This window comes from Amphiura filiformis, chromosome 16, assembly GCF_039555335.1.
Source record: "Amphiura filiformis chromosome 16, Afil_fr2py, whole genome shotgun sequence".
Taxonomy (NCBI): Eukaryota; Metazoa; Echinodermata; class Ophiuroidea; order Amphilepidida; family Amphiuridae; genus Amphiura; species Amphiura filiformis.
Window position 1 is genome coordinate 4,823,371 of NC_092643.1, and position 16,295 is coordinate 4,839,665.

The following is a 16,295-nucleotide window of genomic DNA, read 5'->3' on the forward strand; positions in this document are numbered from 1 at the left end:
TTATCATTTTGAGGACGCATTTTCTTTTCACCCCCTTATCACGAGGAATCAAGGACATTTTTTCGAAATAAATACCCCTATTTTTACCATTTAAGGACGCTTTTGAATTTTTACCCCTATTTCACGGGGAAATGAGGACAATAAGGAAAACTGTAGCGGTAAAACACGGACGAAAGTCCTAGAAATATACCCTATTTTTCATTTCAAGGACAATTTTGCTCCAAAACACCCCTAATTTGGACAATCGCGAACAATTTTGTCCTCGAAAATTCCGCGGACATTTCTTGAAAAGTACCCCTAATTGGAACCATCATGCGTACACATTGTCAGTGAAGACTGAACCCACCGGGCTTCCATATTCAATTATGTATGCAAATGAGTTGGTATATAAATGCCAGTCGCATGGCAAAATCGGTCTCTTCATTCCTTAGCACTCGTAGGGGAAAGACGTGCACGCAGCGACTTTAAAATTCAGCTATCAAGTAGCCAATCACAAAGGAATTAACAATGGCTTCTCCTCCAGGTCCCAAAGATAATAAGCCCGCATACAAAGTCGGTGAGTTGAATTTGTTTCATAACCTAAAATGATGATTTTGCGAGCTTTGGAGGTGAGCTGATGTCCGGGAGCTGATGATTTTGCACTGGGGTTGCTGCAAGAACGGCAATCGTGCTCAATCGCCGTGTAACAGCCGGCGAGAGTTGCATTGTTTCTATTTTTATTTTTTTTCCTAAGACTATTTGTCTCTTAATTATACTTTTTCGCCAATAGGATAATTTTTTTTATTTGTGTTAACATGAATACAGCAGCTGGTTATTGGCTGAGGAAGTACCGTGGAATTTTTAAGTGAAAAATGAGATCCGTAATTTAGGAAAATTTATCTAAGATCAATCGCTGTGATTCAACAGTGGTGTTTGTATACAACAATCAGCTGATTGCAGCTGCTGGACACGTGCGCGTACAGTGATTGCTTGCACATGTCATGTGCCATTGGTGCATGAGCTTGCAAGTTTTGCAAGAGCAGTAGTATGTAGAAATATTATATAGGCCTAGGCAATGCAGCTCAGGCATGAGAATTTTCAGTTTAAAAACTGAATTCAGTTTTTTTTATAGTCAAAATTTCCGCAACTTTATTTAATTTCAGCCTGTTTTTGGTACTTTTTGCCCAATTTCACGCGCATTTTCAGTTTTTTCAGTTTTTTTTAGGAAAGTGCAGTCTCATGCCTGGCAGCTTTATTTTTACCATTTTGGCTTTTGCAAGCCTAGTTTGAAACATTTTTGTGTGACCCTTAAGGGTATCCGTAGGGAGAACACTTTGTTTTACGGCCAGGTCTGGCCAGGTGCATGTTTGTTCGCAGTCTACAGGTGTAACTAGGTTGTTGTATATTCTATAATTTTCCTGGTGTGTTAACTGTGATTACATCTAGACACCAGTTTATTTTTTATTTGAGCGGGACCCTAATTTAATGAGAAAAAATCGCCCGAAAAGAGAGGCCCGGCAAAAGCCGATTTGCAGACAATTTTGTAGCTACAGACAGCTCAGTATTCCATATAACAACTACGGAAACCAATCAGTGCCAGAAGTGTTGATTTATATTTCATCCACTTAGGTTTGGCTTAACCCACTAAAAGGTAAAACTTTAAGGCTGATCATTTTAATTATAAATGTAGTGTGTGTGTAAAAGTATATTTCTCAAAATGGAGGAGAGCGCCTATGACTATTGTCCGTTCTGTCTACATGGTCTATGATAATTATTTTCTTACGAAATATATTCACTTAACACAGACCACGGTTGCCAAACAAATGAGGGCAAACCGCTGGGTCAAATCATTGAAAAATCGCCCAATATTTTTTTTTTTATCAACCGTTGGTTTCTATGAGATAAAAAACTACCAGAAGTCGCGTAAGCCAATGTTGAGAAGTCATGCAATATTTTTCTTAACCATCAATTGGTGTCTATAGGACAGGAAATTGTCGCGAGGAAAATCTTCAAAACTCATCCTATTGACCTAGGCCTATTACATCGCGGGTTTGGCAACCCTGCAATATATACAGTTATATAACATCGCACCGCATTGTGAGGTGAACGAACTGAATGTTGACATTGTATTCAGGATTTAAAACAAGAACTGTCTTTAACCAGACAATGCGGTTGGTATCAAACATAGCGTGTGATATCATGATATCAACTTCAAAATCTAAAAACAAAAGTAAAGAAATAATTTAGGGCGAAATAAATAAACAGCGTACAGCAGGTGCTATCTTGTCAATAATGATAAGAGGAACATGAAAAAACCAGCAGAGAGCATGCACCCCAGTAAAGAGTTAAATAAAGCAAGGAAAAATCATAATGTGCAGAAGGCCTACTTTTAGGATGATATTCACAGAAACAAAAATAAAGAACTAAAGATCTAAAACAAAAGTAAAGAAAATGAGGGCGAAATAAATAAACAGCGTACAGCATGTGATGATAATTATACACTTCACCAAAAATTAAAAAAAATACTTAACACGCGACATAAATAAACAGCCATCTATCAAGAATGACAAGAGGAACATGAAAAAAAACCACCTAATATATGAGAGCATGCACCCCAATAAAGAATTGCTTTAAAATAAAACAATGAAAAATCATGACATGTGAAATGTATGTTGATACACTTATAAATAATACTCAAGGGTGAAATAAAAACACCTTATCTACCGATATTTCCACAGTTAAACATACTCAGTGATCACTTGTACTAAAACAAAAATAAAGAAATACTTCACAAATGATAAGAGGAACACATAAAAAATAAATAAGCGAGCATGTCCCAAAAAAAATTAGTAAAAGATAAAATAATGATAAAGCGTACAAGAAGGGGCAAAATATTTGTCATAAAAACTTATTAAATGCTCATTTGCTCTAAGATATTTAATGTTTGCAATTTACTCCTAGTTTATCATTTATTTATTATTTATCTAGGCTTATATATCTTTTATTTATTTATCTATTAATTTATCTATTTATCAATTTATTTCAATATCATTATTATTAAGTGCCTATTTATAATGATATTTAAATCTATCAACATTATGCTTACGTCATCCAGGAGTTATTATCCCACTTGAAATCGCCATATAAACACAAATTAATAAAGAAATACCCAATGGGTGAAATAAAAAGCATGATCTATCTTTTCAAGAATGAAAAGAGGATATAAAAATATAACAGAGCATGTCCTATAAACATGATAAAGAATTATTTAAAATCGTACAAATGTGAAACATGTAATATGACATATACTTAAGGGATCTGGAATGAGCGTTTTGAGCGTTTAGGACAGTATTTTTGTGGGAAATGAGAGCACATCAGACATATCGAATTGCATTCTGAATACGAAGAATGTCTTTCTCATATCAAATAATTTTCATTTTTTGAAATTCACGATATAATGCAAATTTTATGACAAATTATTAAAATTTGATATTTTTCAAATTTTTGATATATAACAGTCCTCGAAGTAAATTTTATAAATCTAATGACATATTCTTAAAGTGTATGTAGCTGGGAGGAAAAGCCGACGATCAATTGAAAATTTTGACCTTTCATATTGACGATATGGATTTTATTTCCCAAAAGACCTATTTTGGGGGAATCCATATCTTCAATACTGAAAGCTCAAAATTTTCAATTGATCGTCGGCCTTTCCTCCCAGCTACATATACTTAAAGAATGTATCATTAAATTTATAAAATTTACTTCGAGGACTGTTATATATCAAAAATATCAATTTTTAATGATTTGTCATAAAATGTGTATTACATTGCGAATTTCAAAAAATCAAAATTATTTGATATCAGGACATTCTTAGTATTCAGAATGCAATTCGATATGTCTAATGTCCCACAATAAATACTGTCCAAACGTTCATACCCCAGCCCTTAACATAAAACAAAATAAAACGGTCATGATAATATGACATTAAGGGCGAACACCACTAATGAAGCGTCTTGGTTGAAATGCACGTGAAAATTAATGTCTTTCTTTGCTCAATTTGAGGCCTTTTTGGCTCTCATAGTTGCCTGATGTACTCCGTTACATTTTATTAAGAAACAAGGTAGTATAGTTTCTCTCCATTGATTTTGCAATAGCGTCTCCAGGAGGGGGGCTCAGAGGGGCTTTCAGATTTATGCGGTGGGGGGGCTTAATGGCTAAAATCGCCAAAAACCGCCTGATTTTACATATCCCTCTAGCGTTGGTTGTCAGTAGATTGCAGTCACTCCTCATCAAGTGTTGACAAAGACAACAGTGGTTGTTGAAACGTACACAGTAAGTGCATTTTCTTGGATCAGATACTACGAACTCTGGTTTACTAGTTTACTCTGCCGGTCCTGATGAATTTGTTCAATCAATAGCGATATCTGGGCGACCAATCACAATCCAGATTCATTTAAAGCTGCATTACATCATGACCAATTTTAGTTAGGCCAGAAATTGGCCTAACTCTCCATAGAATCCCGTGTTAAAAAGTTATCCATAATCCAAAGTCAGTAGTCCACTTGGGAAGCTAACAAACAGAGGGCGTCGGTGACTGAAAAGATTAGATGTGAAAATCTATCAATTGTGCACAAATAATAATCAGAGTTTTAAGCTTAAATGCAATAGCCAGAAGCACAATTGGCAAGTGGAGTACGGAGAAGTCTAGCTACACCCTGGAAGGGAAAAAAACAGTATTTGAAACAAGGAAATGTGCAATATGACTTAATGTAATACATTAGAAAAGGCTTAAAAGGCAACTATTAGGCCCTGATTCATATTTAATCATCATTTAGGCCTGTAAATTAGATTGTCTGTGTAAATTTAGCAGGATCCGACTTTTTATGACGACTTTCAAAATGTGTTACATTTCAGAAACACCAAGCTGTTTGTGAGGTGGCGTTAGCTGTATGGGTTATAGGTTGAACTTTTTACAATATTTCTGGAAAAAAATCCTGAAATCCATATATTAATTTTTACAATGGATGTCGTCATCTGACCGTCTGCTTGCAGAAAGGGAAGTTTTGAAGAACTGAGTTGTTTTCCGGCCCCTGTCTGTACAGAAAGTCAGTGAGGGTTATTTACTGGTGTGCACCCTAAAAGGCCCTTGTCATAACCAATGGTGGCGGCATGATTTTTCCCGTGCATGAGGGTTTAGGGAAAATTAAATTATTATGTCTAAACTTGAGGTTGCATGTGTAAAACATGGTCTTTTTTTAACGCATGTTTGGGGTATTGAAATGATATTTTTTTGGCTTGCACAATCATGGTAAAGATCCATGTCATACATAAGAGATTATAGGACATACAATACTTGGTAGGCCTAATGATAATGCGTAAACTTTGTACCTGTTAGGGAACTGAAATCAGACTGAAAACACAAACGTCATTCGAGGCTCTGTCTCACCAGTTGCATTTACAAGGCCCTTGTTATAACCAGTGGTGGCGGATGATTTTTTTTGGGGGAAGGGTCACACAAGGTTCTGAACAGAAACGTCACATACGGACCAACCCACACTACCGAGAACCGCGAATGCCGAGAACCGCGAAAGCCGAGAACCGCTCTAGTTTTTTCTGGAGAGCTGTCCAGAATTCAGAAGAAATCCAACAAAATGGATATTCTCAGGATAGAGGGGTCTCTATTTCCATATTTGTTGACCCACATTTTTTTCCAGAAGGATAAGGTCATATAAAATTAATGTATTTTTTTTAATGTAATAAGGCCTGTGAGATCTGATTTTTAGTGGAATTATGATTTTTTTTTTCATTTTTCTGACAGGTTTCAATTTCCGCTTTTTTTGGCATTTTACGTGGACCACAATACAACGACTGAGAAATTGGATTAACGATGCTTGATTAGTAGTACGAGGAACCCATACCGTACTTAGCTCTGCTAGTACGGTATGGGATGATCTGTATACAAAAAGCTAGTGCAACGTCATTGCATGATTTCAATTAGAGTTCGCACTTAAAAATACAAGGCTCCTGTGGCTTAAATAGTTGCATGTTTGTCATAATATTAATTACGCAGCTTCTTGTACTTCTTGCCTATACAACTATGCTTGAAATTGTAATTAATACTTTATTATTTATCCAGAATAAATAAAAATTCATTAGCACATGATCCAAATCGGCGCACCCAAATTGAAATGGCACATCAGTGCAAACTTAAATAGGGCAGCACCAATACGAAAATGTCATACCGATAAATGATGTGTCTGTTTTGCCCGGTTTTTAAAGTTTGCGTTGCGAACTACTTGATTAGCTTGAAAGGTTGTGAAACAGTCAAATCTAAAAATAGGCTAATTATCCCAGAAATAGTTGAGGGAGGGGACACACCAAAACATTAATTTTTTTTTGGCCTAAATCAAGAATCTTTATTTTGACCAAAAATCTCTATTTTGACCAAAAATCTCGATTTTGACCAAAAATCTCTATTTTGACCAAAAATCTCTATTTTGACCAAAAATCTCAATTTTGACCAAAAATCTCAATTTTGACCAAAAATCTCAATTTTGAGTCAAAATCACATTTTGACTCAAAATCACATTTTGACCCCAAATCACATTTTGACCCTAAATTACATTTTGGACCAAAAAAAATCACATTTTGACCAAAAAAAATCTATTTTGACCAAAAATCTCAATTTTGACCCAAAATCACATTTTGACCCTAAATTTTTGACAAAAAATCTATTTTGACCAAAAATCTCAATTTTGACCAAAAATCACATTTTGACCTTAAATTACATTTTTGACCCCAAAACAAAATTACATTTTGACCAAACATCAACATTTTTGACCAAAAATCATTTTCAGAAAGTTACTTTCAGCTGCATTATTGCTTGCTCTGCATTGGTTGTTCCACTGATTTATAGGGATTTTATGAAAATCTACTGCCTGGGTGAAACATGCTCTGAGGGGGGAGAACTGATATTTCAGCACTATATACCCAAGTAAAATTCTCCCAGTTGATCAGATTCCGAGAGAAAGTGTATCTAGTTGAAAAAAAGTTACATGCACTGACAGAAAACTGCATGCACCAGTGCATGCGTGCACCTGACTAAATCGAACACTGACAGGGGTAGGTTGGGTTTTTTTTTGCTTTATTTTCCCAACATCATATTTTTAAATTATACCGTATTTCGTCAAATAGTCGCCCCCCCCCCCCCTCAAATAAACGCCCCCCACCACTTTTTTCAACCAAGATGTTTCAAAAATTTCCGATATTTCCATGCTATCTTGTGTAGTAAGCTTACCAAGTTGCTCACATGGTCAATAATAGCAGCAATAAATGGCGAAAATCTGCATCCGAAACCCGGAAGTGAACCAAAAGTCAGTGTCAAAAGGTCATAGTTCGTCATTTTAGCGTGACTTTTAAGCTTACCTAATGATTTTAACAGGAATTGTCGTGCTAAAAATGACCTAATAAACGCCCCCCCCCCCCCTTGGGAAAATGTAATGCCCCCGAGGGAGTTTACTTGACGAAATACGGTATATTAAACTGTAAGGAAATTGGATTGCGTTAACAAAAAAATTGATTACGGTACCATAATTTTATCTACATTGGTTGTTTTAAATGTGCCTTTCTTTGCTTATCTTTTGTTCTACAGCTGACATAAGTCAGGCAGATTTCGGACGTCGCGAAATCGGTCTTGCCGAGAATGAAATGCCCGGCCTTATGCAAATGAGGAAGATGCACGGTGCAGAGAAACCCCTGAAGGGTGCAAGGATTGCTGGATGCCTGCACATGACCATCCAAACAGCTGTACTCATTGAAACCCTGAGAGAACTAGGTGCTGAGGTATGTATCTGGCTTGTGGCGGAGCTTCCGTAGGGGCTGGTTGTGCAGAATGGCGGGCCCTTCTTTTCTCCCACAAAATACTAAATTTGTAACAAATAAGGGCCTCCCGCACCAAATTTTGAGAAATTCCGGACAATATATGCATGGACAGTTGGACACAGTATTTATTTTAGCCTTAGGGTAACCCGACCTATGCAAAATTACTAACAGGTGAATATTGATTTTTAGATACCATTTTTGATGGATGTTCATTGTTCATGTTGGAGAAGAGGATATATAAATGCCTTGATTGCTGGATGCCAGCTGCCAGCATCATCAAATGATTTTATGCCGTTTAATTTATTCTACTCAAGGTCACATGGTCCAGCTGCAACATCTTCTCAACCCAAGATCACGCTGCAGCAGCAATGGCCAAGGCAGGCGTCCCTGTCTATGCATGGAAAGGCGAAACAGACGAGGAGTACGTCTGGTGCATAGAACAGACCTTGATCTTCCCCGATGGCGAACCACTTAACATGATCCTTGATGATGGTGGTGATCTCACCAATCTTGTACACACCAAATACCCAGATCTCTTACCAGGTAAGCATCAATGCTGGGCAGGGTTTCAATTTGTCATCTGCTGGAATCAAAATGTGTTTCCTGTGGATTCATCTGTTGAGACTGAAGTCAATTATATACCTTTCAACTTTTAAAAAGTTTGTCAGAAAATAGTCTAATTTTACCTCGGAAAGAAAGAACAGTTTTCCAACCCCAAAGTGTTACAATTAAACAAGGCAACAAATAAACACAAATCCCAACCGGCACACAACCCAACTTGAAAAAAAAAAAGCAAAAATAAAACTACTGATTTTCAAAGAATAGGGTAGCTTTAGTTTTGTCATCAATGGTATGCAGGGACTGCCTTTTGAGGAGAGCGAGAGCAATTGCTCTCTACTGCTCTCCTTAAATCTGATATGGCCATGCGTTTTAAGTTGGGCCGGTAATGTGTTACATGTTTTTGCGAGATGAAAATTGCATGTTTTTTCGTTTAGATATGAATATCTTTCACATATTATACCCAACATATATAAAAGTATACATTTTCTGGCTGCAAATGAACCAAGGAATCCAAAAATGCACTTTAAAATGACACAGGGTGTAACACTAAGGAGTTATGAAACTGAAAATACCAAATATTTTTGGGAAAAATGTAAAATTTGACAAATTAAAAAAAGTTAGCTTCACCCCACATATTTAAAAGTTCCATATTTGAATTCCTCTCAGTCAGAGCTTTAAATACATATATAACATCATAGGGCTCAATACAATTATAATGATTTTGCGCCAGCCTCTTTCAAGGCATATTTTCCCATTGACTTCAATGTGTAACCAGAACGGAAAATAAAATATGCAAAATTGCTTCTCAAAGCAAATTAAAATACCTGGAATATGATTGTATGGTGTTATAGTATGCAGTTTAAAGTGAATTGTAAAAATGTGAAAAAAAAATGGACCTCTTGCATCATATGACCCCTGAGGTCACTTTTATTAAATTTGCTCCTCCTGATCCTCCTCCTCCTGATCCTCCTCCACCCCGCATATTATGCTAATTAGATGCAAATTATTCAAATGTTAATAACTTTTTAAAACTTTTTTAAGGTTTACTGTATTGGTCTCATCACAAGCTTTAATTTGACACCAAATTTAACTACATAGGATGCATATTAACTGAGAAAATTAAAAAGATGAACCCTAAAATGTCGCGCGCATGTAACATCTCCACCTATTTACTGGCCCAACTCAAAACGCATGGCCATATACATGTATGAGAGTGATTTTTAGCTCTCCTTAGTTGACCATTCTTTCCTTGCATTCTATTGTAAATGATCTATATAGCTCTCCTTGAAGGCTTCAAAAGAGCTATTTTATGGTCTCCTGCAAATTCCAAAAGGCAGTCCCTGGGTATTTAGTTTTTCTAATCATGCTCAACTTTCTCAGGATAGGTGTTAGCTTGAAATGTTTGCATTTGAATCCAACTGGTGATCGCACATTTGTACGCTAATAACACTATCACACTTGATATACATTTTGTACTCATCCTGTAGAAAGACCTTGATTTTCATGCAGTTGTAGCTTGACCAGTTGAAAAGCTGGATTGTGAAACTTTACACGAAAGGCAAACAATTGATAAGATAGCAAGAGATACCAGTATGATACAAGAACAATAACCCGTTAACAGTGGGTTTCATAACATTGGATAACGTTAGCAAGCATGTTTAAGATTTAAGGTGGTACTACATCCCCTGATCAATTTTGTGACTAATTTTGCATTCTCAAAAAATAACTACACTGGTAACAAAAGTTATGTATATGATAGGGCAAGGAATCCAATTACTTCACTGAAATTTCAGTGATTCAAGACAAGTGGTTCATTATACATGTATATGTTAAGAAATGAGGTACATTCTAGCGGTACCTCTTTACTGAATATCATATATAATGTATCGCTTGTCTTGAGTCACCAAAATTCCAGTGTAGTAACTGTATTCCTTGCCCCTATAATATACATAATTTTTGTTACCAGTGTGTTACTATTTTTTGAGAAAAATGCAAAAATAGTCGCAATTTTATCAAGGGGTGTAGTACCTCCTTAATGATAATGTATTTGTAGAAATTACACATAATTATTTCCCTATTCTACTCCCATTGGTTTGTACACTTTGGTGAAAATTAAAGGCCTTTCATTTCAGTAATTTTCACAAAATAAACAATGTGCAGAAATAAACATTTTACAAACTTGCCTCAGCTGATTTTGTGCATTTCCATCCTTTCCTGCTATGCATAATATTCACATGGCAGCTATTTGGTGACCTGTATTTCATTTTGTGTATTACACAGGTATCAAGGGTCTCTCAGAAGAAACCACAACTGGTGTACATAACTTGTACAAAATGCTCAAAGACAACAAGCTGAAGGTTACTGCAATCAATGTCAATGATTCAGTCACCAAGGTAAGTGTATACACCCAATTAAGGGGAAGAATTCATATATCGACTGCCATGTGTAGATGAGTACAAAATACTGTGTTAATTGACAAATGTTAACTTGGCAGCTACACTTGTTCACTTCGGCACTGAGCAGTCGATATATTGATCTAACTTAATTTAATGCCTTCAAAAGAACCAACTCCCCATTCCAGAAAAATACAGCACTCATTTTCTGGGAAATGTCCCGTTTTGCATAAAGCAAAATCCTCATCCTTTACTTTGTTCAAACTGGCAATAAAAGTCAATATTTAGAAATGAGGGCCAAAAACATCATGCATTTATTGTGTGTTTTTTGTATGCTGTGACAATCAAACCCTTGGACTAATTTCAATTTTTGGAAAACACATTTTATAAACAATTATCAAATTAAAATAAAATTGTTAATTTATGAGTGACCTCATAGCCTAATTTTGAATGCTTATAAAGACTTGTACGAAGTCTTTAGATATTGTTACTGCAATTGTAAGAAATCATGCAAAATTGTAAACGATTTTAAGACACAACAAAATAAACCGATTTGTTTGCAATCCTGGGACTGTTTTAACCCAACTTCTACATCACATGGTTATCATGTTACCACGTGAGCCTTCGTCTTATTCATGAGTATATTATTATTATTGCATTCATTAATCATTACCTCTCCTATTTTAATTGTGTAATTGCAGAGTAAATTCGACAACTTGTATGGTGTCAGAGAATCACTGGTCGATGGTATCAAGCGTGCAACAGACATTATGCTGGCAGGCAAAGTATGTTGCGTTGCAGGCTATGGTGATGTCGGCAAAGGCAGTGCTCAATCACTGAGAGCTTTCGGTGCTCGCATCCTCATCACTGAAATCGATCCTATCCTCGCACTCCAAGCTGCTATGGAAGGTAGGTGTAATATAATATTGGATTGGTTTTCATTCTCTTACTACAAGAGTATTGAACTAATCAGAATTTAATGTTTTCTACAAAGGCTAAGATAACAAATTGTTATACTGCCGTAACCTGACACTAGCAGCTCCAAAATTTCCCATATTGAATGCTCTTGGAAAATTGACTGAAAATGGAACAAAATTGTCTGTTTTCTACTTCTACCTCTGAGCTACTACTCATCAAAGCCTGTTTCAGCATCTGGATGAGGAATAGCCCGATATATACATCATTAAATTAAATTTGGTAAGATCTTGGATCGGTAGAAATAAATAATAAAAAAATGTATCTGTATGCCTAAAAACAAATTAGTCATAGGTACACAGATAACCCCATTTACAGCAAAATGATTATAAGATTCACAAGTTAAAAATCTATTAAGGGTACTACACCCCTGCCCAATTTTAATGCCTATTTTTGCATTTTTCTCAAAAATTATAGCGCATTAGGGACAATTAAGATATGTTTATTATAGGGGCAAGGACTACAACTACTGCACTGGAAATTTTATTTCAGCACAGACAACAGTTGTGGAGTTAGTCAAAAATGAGGGAAAACCAATATTTGATCAATAAATCAATAACTACTTGCTTTGAGTTGCTCAATTTTCAGTACAGTAGTTGTAGTCCTTGCCCCTATAATATACATATCTTACTTGACAGCAATGTGCTATAATTTTTGAGAAAAATGCAAAAATAGGCCACAAATTGGCCATGGGTGTAGAAAGATTTAAAATGCATCAGTTTTGTACAAATTTTTTATTTATTTCTACAGATTCAAGATCTTGCCAAATTTTAGTTTCCTTTGTCAAAAATGAAAACATTGCGCTTGTGAATGCATATCCCCTATGATCTATTCCCAGAAAAATATTTTATTGATACGTTACAGAACCCTTAGCGAGCACCCCTGGAATTTCGGTGGCATTGATTTGCTTACTTATTTCAAGGCCTGTTCCAAAAGTTCGCAATAGTTTAAACAAGAGTTGAAAAAGTAACGGTCTTGATTAAAAGTTTGTTTCACATACAAAAAATGATTTTTAAATTTATTTCTTCATTCTGATTACAACAGGTTATGAAATTGTCACCATGGAGGAGGCAGCTAGCAAGGCCAACATCTTCGTCACAGCAACAGGATGTGATGACGTCATTACCGCTGAACACTTTAAGCTTATGAAGAACGATGCCATTGTGTGCAATATCGGTCATTTTGACACAGAGATTGACCTCAAATGGCTTGACGAGAACTGCAAAAAGGTCACCATCAAACCCCAGGTAAAGAAGATAAAAAAAATCACAATTCCCAAGATTCACATGAAGAGGATCAAAAGCCTTCCGAATTATGTACTTTACAGGGTTTTTTTTCATTGGGCCACTTAACATCCCTACAAATGGTGCACCCCTTATAAAAATGCTTATAAATTAGTTTGTTGATACCAATGCAGTTTGGTGTGAGTAAAGTGGTTTTTTTAAACTCCCATCCCCTGGAAATCAAATGGTGCACCCTTATAAAAATGCTTATGAATTAGTTTGTTGATACCAATGCAGTTTGATCATACCACAGTAACCACATTAACATTTTTGTACTCCCGTGATTTTTCATTGTTTAGGTGGACCGTTACCTGCTCCCCAGTGGTAACCACATCATCCTGTTGGCCGAGGGTCGTCTAGTGAACTTGGGCTGTGCCATGGGCCATCCTAGCTTTGTTATGTCCAATTCCTTCACAAATCAAGTCCTTGCACAAATTGAATTGTGGAAACATACTGAGAAGTACCCACTCGGAGTCTACATGCTACCAAAGAAGGTAAGATATAGTTCATTTCAGTTTAGGTTGGCGAAGTTCAGTTTACTTCAAAGGGATATAGTCAGTCATTTTGCCAGCAAAATTTGACAAAAATGAAAACCAACATTTGTACACCAGAAGTTTCACAAGTTCAGAAGGGGCTGCCTTATGAAAGGAGCAAGAGTTACTGGGTTGACAATTTTTCTCTCTTTGGAGATTTCTAATTATTTTAATTTAAAATGATTTGTTGTTTAATGGTTTGTGGAATGATATGGGGCTGTAGTGGTCAGCGACAACCTGTAAAGTGTGCCAAGGCTTGTGGATCAACGTCTAGGCGTTGTGCCTGTTCGTAGCGCACTATAAATCACTGCGCTTTTTTTTTTAAAGAGGAAGCCCCGCTAGAGCAGTTCTTCTGGGGTGAACCAAACCTGCCTAGTTATCAAATGAATCTGTGACGAGGTTATCTCTGAATTTGATAAGTGCTAATTGATGTTTAATGTTATTACATTAATTAACACATTAATAATCAAATTCAGAAATATCCTTGTCACTAATTAATTTGATAACCAGGTAGATTTGGTTCACCCCAGAAGAACTGCTCTAGCAGGACTTCCTCTTTAAAAATAAGTTTTTTAATTCTATTCTCAGCTGCCTGTTTGAAACATTTTTTTATACTTTTCTCAATTAAAACATTTCACTTAATCCAACAAAATATTTAACTCATTCAACCTTGCTTTTTATTTCCTTCAGCTTGATGAGGCAGTGGCTGCAGCTCATCTTGACCACGTAGGTGCAAAACTCACCACTCTCACCAAAGCTCAAGCAGACTACATCGGTGTACCAGCAGAGGGACCATACAAGCCAGAATTCTACCGATACTAAGACATCTCCTCATCCTCCTTGCCTCCCGCTGGGATAAACATTTCATCACCCAACAGAATAAATACAAATGTTTAAATGTTGAGTTATATAAAAGGGTATAAAATATTTTTATAACATTCAAAAACATTTGTGAAAATTTGCTGCAAAAAAACAAGTGCTGACAAAATGATTTGCAAAATATTTTACCAAAATATTTTACAATAACGTTTTGACAACATTTTTAGAATATTGTAGTATTTTTTTCATATAAAACATTTCAAAAACATTTTAAAAACATTTTAATGACCTTTATGTAACTCAACATTTAAATGTCATCAAAACAAAAACATGTTTATATAAACATTTTTAAAAACATTGTTGTGTGTGCTGGGTAGATTCTCTAGCTAGAGAACTTTTCAAGAATAACACATCAAATGAGAAGGCCATTATGTACACATCAAATGACAAAGGCCATTATGTATGTATTCCAAGAAGATATTATCAAGACTCTGATAATAAGAATTGAATAAATACATCTACTGTATGTTTTAATAGTGTGGTGAGTCTGCAGTCTTGTGACCATTATTAGACAACTTAAATACTAGTCTCAGGCTGAAATAATTACTAGCCATACAACTAAGGGATGCACCATTGGATTTCTGGGGGGTAGTAAAAACACTCAATACAAGAGTGCATGAAAAAATTACCTGGTTAGTGTGAAAAAGAAAACTACTTCACCTACCCCCCCCCCCCCCTGATCAAAAATGGCGTGTCCCCAAAACCCAATTGCCTTACGATCCAAAAATACATGTACTATTTTGTAATAATATACATTGTGCTTGCAGCTGTAAAAACATACAGGGTTAGACAATTTCTTTTCAAATGTTTGAATCTGTTCAGTGGGATGTATGACGGCAATTTTTATTTTATGTTTGGGTATTATATACCCATAATGCCATTTGGTCATGTTTTACCCACAGTGCAACTTGCATAATTTTGTCAACTGTCTTAATCGTTGAATACCTGTAATACTACTGCATTGTGCAACCAGAAATTTTGATTTCCCCTTGATACAAATGTTAACTTATAGGCACATTCCACATTGACAAAATTTAATGACGTCATATACATGCAGATCGTTGGCATAATTTTCAAATCATATCACTGTTATGAAATTCTATGGTTTATAGTTTTTATCTTTGGTTCACTATTTATATTAACTTTTTAAAGTTGCTATAAACTTATTTTAAAACAATCTAAAATGCATCATGGATTTTTTCCAGCATCTTGCTTTGGGAACTAAAAATATATTGCATTGTCGCAATATGTCCAAGGAAAAAAGTATAATAAAATACGAAATGGCATATAATGGTCTTTTGTGTTGTATATAGTTTTGTCTTCCATAAGTGTAAATCCCAGGGGATGTGGACAGGAACACAATGTCTAATATGTTGAATTTTTGACACCTGTACAATACATTGGTATCGGGGTACTTTTTGAGGCTTATGAGGTTCGGTTCAAATGCAGCATCAACTTTCTGAATCTTCTCCAGAGGCTGAAAAAATTTTGACCCGATTATTCAGTAACCGTGCACAAATCCGCACAAGGTGAGCAAGTTCACTGAGTTGCAAATTAAGAGGCGTATACTTTGGAACTTTCCTCAATGAAAGCATCGAAAGGACACGTTTAAAAACGCTTCCTGTTTTTGTAATCGCCGAGAAATAAATCTGATTTTCTTGCTTGAAATTCAAAATGTCTTAAAAGATGTTTGCGAATTCAATAAAGACCCACTAACCGATAAATAGGGATAGCCAACTAGATTACCCCGCAGGGCTACAAAGAACCACTAACCGAGAAATAATGGATATATCCAACAAGCTTAAACT

General features: G+C 35.7%; 1 protein-coding gene across 1 annotated transcript; it reads left to right on the forward strand.

Moving 5' to 3' along the window:
• Positions 1-399: 399 nt before the first annotated feature.
• LOC140135446 (adenosylhomocysteinase A-like) lies at positions 400-15,885 on the forward strand. Its single transcript, XM_072156942.1, has 8 exons — positions 400-556; positions 7,634-7,824; positions 8,178-8,406; positions 10,705-10,817; positions 11,519-11,726; positions 12,837-13,039; positions 13,375-13,569; positions 14,299-15,885. Exons 1-8 carry the CDS (start codon positions 508-510, stop codon positions 14,428-14,430), a joined length of 1,320 nt encoding a protein of 439 aa, XP_072013043.1. The 5' UTR covers positions 400-507; the 3' UTR covers positions 14,431-15,885.
• Positions 15,886-16,295: the final 410 nt, after the last annotated feature.